The following is a 5,609-nucleotide window of genomic DNA, read 5'->3' as shown; positions in this document are numbered from 1 at the left end:
TATGAAATATTGACGTATAAGCAAACTAATGGCCATAAAATGTTAAAAGTTATTCAAACTTGTAACAAATATGGACTTAACGAGATATTAAAGGTAAAATGGAAATATAATATTAAAGATGTAAGTAAATTTTCTTATAAATAATTTGAAATTTCATATTTACTTACTTTCCTGATTTCAAGTCAAATTGTCAATGACGTTCGTAATAGTAAACTGCTAATAGAAAAATGTTAATATTTATTGTAAAATGTAAGGGCAAATATTTTCTTACGTACAAACTAGTACATAATTAATAATTTAACAAAGTTACCAAAATATCCATGTTTCATTTCAGAAAATACCATACAGCTTTGTGGCGACATCTATTATCATCATAACGGAACAAGTCCGATAATCAACAATTTCTTGTAATAGAGGTATATATAGTTGAAAAACAAGTGGATTTAAATTTAATTTAGATTGTTAAAAAGAAGCAGGTCTACGATTATTAATTATTAGTGCGATAGAGGACAAAAAGACCAAACAAACCTTGTAAATGACACTGCAATCCATGCAAATAATAATGTTACTACAGTTACGATTGTGTAATGAGCTACACGTAGCCTACAATATAAAGAAAATTACATTTTATAATTAAAGTAACACTAGGCTTAATCTTAATAAACTTTGAAAAGAGACATACCTGGTACATCTGACTATTGCATCATCCATTGTATCCATAGGATCATTTAATAAATATGTACGTAAACCTCTTACATTGACATAAAAGTATGCATCCCAATCTAAATCTCCTGTATTGAAGTTGAAAATTTCCTGATCGTGGGAATTCATTTTCTTCCAAAGTTTCATAACATTGTCATTGTGAAACTTCCACTCGTTTGTTGCAAAGTAATGTATTACATTGCTAAATTTATGTATCTTTTTGTATATATTTAACAGTCTGGAATCATTAATGAATATTAGGCTGTGTGATGATTAATGTATATTTTCAATTATAATTTATAATACACAGCTTTTGATTCATATACATATGGAGTACATACATCGGTTCGTGACCAGTGATGTAAGCTAACGTGTCAACAATAATTGCTGGTACTATGTGCAAAACAAAAACACAAATCTTATGCATTAGTAAGTATCTATTGAGTATCAACATATAATACCATAAAATTTTTATACTAGGTACTTCAAATGCATAATGTTCAACTTTTTTCATGTAATCGCCCCAAGAAATTGGATTTTGACAAGAAGATACCATGTTATAAACTGGTACTTTTATTTCCTCTGGTAAATTAGATATTTGATCTGATGTTACTGCAATCTTTCTATGAAACAAAATAATTAGTGTTAGTATTGATGTTTTGTATTTTATTATTCCATTTCAAGTTTACCGATTCAAATATAATTGCAATTTTAAAACCATTAGTAACTTTTAATATTAATAAGAAACTATAATTAAATATTTACCTGTTACCAATATCCCAAGCAGCAGAAATAATGTTAGAAATAACATAATCTGCTGGTATAATATCTGCTATATTTTCTGGTATACAGTATAATGTACGTAACAAACCTGTAGCACTTCCCATTGTTACACCTGTAGCTCCATACATATTATTAATCCATGCACTAATCGGTTCTTTATAAGTTGATATAACGATACTAGGTCGTACAATACAAATTGGAAGATCATTACTGTATTTTAATACAATATTTTCTCCTAGTGATTTGGTAAAAATATATGTATTTGGCCATTCGTCAAGCAATCTGTCACACAGAAAATATAGAATTTATTGTAATTATTCTTATTTACAAAATCAAAATGTATAAATTTATTAAAGTAATACTTACACAGGGGTCAATTTTTGAAGTTTTTCATCATCTAAAATATCCAATAATATTAAGACTTTATCTGCATCCATATTATTTTTATAATGTATTTCTTCAATAGTCTTATGTATACAAGGCGAGAATGCAGTTGATACATGTACGAAGGCCTACGAAATAATACAATTGTTAGTAATTATTAATAATTATTTATGTGCTTCATAAAACTAGTATAAAATGTATTACTTAAAAATTAATAAAAAATATTAGATATACCTTCAAATTCGGTAGACTTTTTGCAAATGTTAATAAGAATTTCGTGTTTTTAACATTAATGTTGAGTGCCACGCGAATTTTTTCGTCAAATCGTACGGTTGCAGCCGCATGAAAAATAACGTTGGTATCCATTAAAATATTTTTATTTTCCTGCGACAATCCATAATCTTCTAACATCGCATCACCTTCTAGCATTACCACTTTTTGTAGAACATTTGGTTGCTCACGCCTCAATTTATCAAATACCTAATAAAAGTAAGATACAATTTATTGCCATCCAACTATACGTCTTACCGATATGCTTATTTTACTTACAACTTCTTCAAAATTTTCTTTAAATCGTTCCAAAGCTGTTTTTCCTTTTTTTGGTCTCACTATCATATATATTCTTACAATATCCGAGCAAGTTCTGTAATTATGGATATAGTACAATGACTAATTATACAAAATATTTACGACATGTATATAAATATTTTACTATATATCGTTTTAATAATAATTTATCTGTTGTTTAACACGAATGATATTAGATAATTAATAATTCCTTTATAAAATTAAATACATTTTTATATGAATATTCTAAAATTATTTTTATTTTATTTTATTTCAGTTTCAGTTTGCCTTTTTAATTCGAATGAAGTTTAATCATTTTCCTTAAAGTGTAATTCAAAACAATTGTGACACTTTTCAAAATTATATGATTATTGTAATTACATTACACCTTAACTCATTTCAATCGTAACCACTCGAACATTATGTTATAAACACCGGATGCACCTTTGAACCGTTTGATGAACGAAAAACTCATGTATATTATAAATCGGTATTAACGAAATGTATTGCAAAGTGGGTCAAACTTATAAAAACTCGGGTTAATATACTTTTCAAAGAAATATATTGTCATGCTTTCTATATCAATGTTATATTGTTTATTCCAATACCTTGTACGATTTGTAAGCTATGTTACCATAATTTTGAAAAGAAATATTTGCGACATCTTGTTTTATTTCAAGAAAAAATCCACTAATTTCTTTTCGTACGGTATTAAAATGTTCTAATAGGAAAAGTACATTGGCAAATTAATTAATCGTAATATCAAAATATTATTTGAATATTTGCGTAATATGGATGGCGTACCTGAGCAACTTTTCGATGAGTAGTTTTCCCAAAAAACCTGTTCCTCCTGTTACCAAAACATTAGTATGAGCAAAAAATTCGGCTATTTCACTTTTTTCATTTTTAACCGATTCAGAGAAATCCACTATATCGTTTATATATGCATTACTTCCTCCTGAAGACATTTTGATAGTTCATCTGTTGAATTAACATAGTTTAATATAATAAATTATAATAAATTACGCAGTTTAATATAATAATTACTTTTTACGAAATATTTAATCTTACATTTACATTAAACAGTTACACGATAATAAATGTTAATTAAAAATGACCGAATTTGCTGAACATCAATAACGCATATTTGTTGATCATATACGATACTGATTGTAAATATATATCATATGACAGTCAGCAAAGAGTGAACATTTTTGTTAATAATTTTGTCAATAATATTTATTTGTCACTTAATAGACATCTAAAAGAATCATTAAAATATGTAACGCGTTATTTTCTAACAATATTTTTAGTAGTAAAATTTAGCCTGTCTATGAGATTCCAAACATTTTATTTTCACGACATTAGTATGAACAATTTGTAGAATTGACTTTGCTGTTTTATTAAATGTACAAATTTAGAAAAAGACGTAAATGCAAAGAACTCGTTGTTGAAGGAAAAATCAAAAAGAAATACTGAAAAAATAGTTAAAGTCAGAGGCATTTGGATTTTTTTACTACTTACCAAATATGAATGAAACGGGTAATTTAAGTAACGCAGTAAGTGCGATTTCAACGACGTGTGAATTTCAACTGCAAAACATTCCTACCACGACCCAATAGCTTCAAACAGACACTTGTTCCTGTGATCTTACATCCATGTAACACATATAAAAGTGGTCATTTCCTTACGGAAATTAAAGACTTTGTAATTTTTCCTTCATGTTTTGTATTACGATTCCCAAGTAAGAATGTTAATGCATACTTCAACATTCCTTGAAAAAATAAAATTGTAAAATAGCAAGAAATAAATATATTCAAATATAAAAAATATATATATTTAAATTAATGTTAGTATTGCATATCATTACTTATTAATCGCATTATACAATCAGTTCAAACTTTGCATAACTTTATCTAAATTACAATAAGATAACCCTTTTCAAAGGAATATCAATGAATGAAATTTCAATTATATTCCATACAATTTCATATGATAGCTAAACAACAGCTAATAACGTTAGAGTACATTTTTATTCGTCTATACGTCTATTAATGGATTTTCGTAGGCGTTTAATCTAGAGTCAGTACTTTGCTTCCTTACTTGAGTTCTAAAATATAAATATGTACATTTAAACAATTAGAACGAAACAAATATCGACTTGACCGATGATCGCTACGTGATCTGCGATCGCTATATGATCTATAAAAGATGGCGGTTGTTGAGTACTTGTATGGGAAAAAAAGTCGCAACGCGGCTTTATTTTAACTTATGACATAGATTTCACATTGGACATATATTTTATGTTGTCCTACTTTCAATTCATTTCTTTTATTCGAGTAGTTGTAATCCTTCTTCAAATGTAATTGTAAACCAATATGATCACCGTAATTGTATATTAACTTCTTTCGTTTGCAGGTGTTACATTTCCTATGCAGCGGATGTACCTTTGAACCGATCAGTGAATATAAATCCGACGTATATCACAACATATGACGCATTCAGAAGTTAACTCCCTACTCTCCATGTAAATGTTGCATTGTTCGTTCAAAAATTTTAAGGTATTTACTAAAATGTAAGATATATGGAGATATATAGAATTAGTTTTCTGATAGGATAAATATGAAATGATAAATATGAAAATTTCTCAAATATAATTTTTCCCGGTGCTTGTTCTTTTTATCTTTAAACTGCGAAATGAAATTGAAAATCGTTTACAAATATAAAATTAAAATTTATGCGAATGTATAAATATACAAAAATTCGTAAAGAGGAAAACATAAAAATGATCTAAAAAATAAAAGAAGAGCAGATAAAGAATGAAGAAAAAAAGGGATAATTTATTTTTGTTCTTTAAAAAAACAGAAAAATGCATTAATTTTCATTTTCAATTAAAGTAAAACCAAAAAATTTAGGAAAATAGTGAAAACAAAGTAAGTAAAAATAAAATGAAACAGAGAACAGAGAAATTAGTATATATTTAAAAAAAAGTATTAATTAACAATTTTATAATTTTTCTTATTACTTAAATAAATTTCGAACCAATTTTTAAGATTAGGAATTAAATTTTTAAATACAGATCAAATAACATTTATTCTATTAACTTATTTTTACTAATACATGCTTCGTAAAGAGGATGCAATATATACAATACAATACATTATGGAATGCCA

At 26.8% G+C, this 5,609-nt stretch overlaps 1 protein-coding gene across 2 annotated transcripts; it reads right to left on the bottom strand.

Annotated features, from left to right (window-relative positions):
* Positions 1–260: 260 nt before the first annotated feature.
* LOC108551682 (putative fatty acyl-CoA reductase CG5065) lies at positions 261–4,037 on the bottom strand. 2 transcript variants are annotated; one of them, XM_017905927.1, is made up of 9 exons: positions 3,961–4,037; positions 3,241–3,417; positions 2,419–2,512; positions 2,104–2,349; positions 1,852–1,997; positions 1,468–1,767; positions 1,044–1,325; positions 683–940; positions 495–603 (listed from the first exon to the last, which is right to left on the bottom strand). In XM_017905927.1, exons 2-9 carry the CDS (start codon positions 3,402–3,404, stop codon positions 495–497), a joined length of 1,599 nt encoding a protein of 532 aa, XP_017761416.1. In that variant the 5' UTR covers positions 3,405–3,417; positions 3,961–4,037. The 2 variants fall into 2 exon arrangements, with proteins under 2 accessions (XP_017761417.1, XP_017761416.1); XM_017905928.1 differs by lacking the exon at positions 3,961–4,037 and having other exon boundaries at positions 261–603; positions 3,241–3,404.
* Between the last annotated feature and the right edge of the window lie 1,572 nt (positions 4,038–5,609).

The sequence above is a fragment of the Eufriesea mexicana genome, unplaced genomic scaffold, assembly GCF_001483705.2.
Source record: "Eufriesea mexicana isolate 0111107269 unplaced genomic scaffold, ASM148370v2 scaffold4907, whole genome shotgun sequence".
In the NCBI taxonomy this organism is placed as follows: Eukaryota; Metazoa; Arthropoda; class Insecta; order Hymenoptera; family Apidae; genus Eufriesea; species Eufriesea mexicana.
The sequence above is the reverse complement of the archived record's forward strand: the minus strand, read 5'-3'. Positions and strand labels throughout refer to the sequence as shown.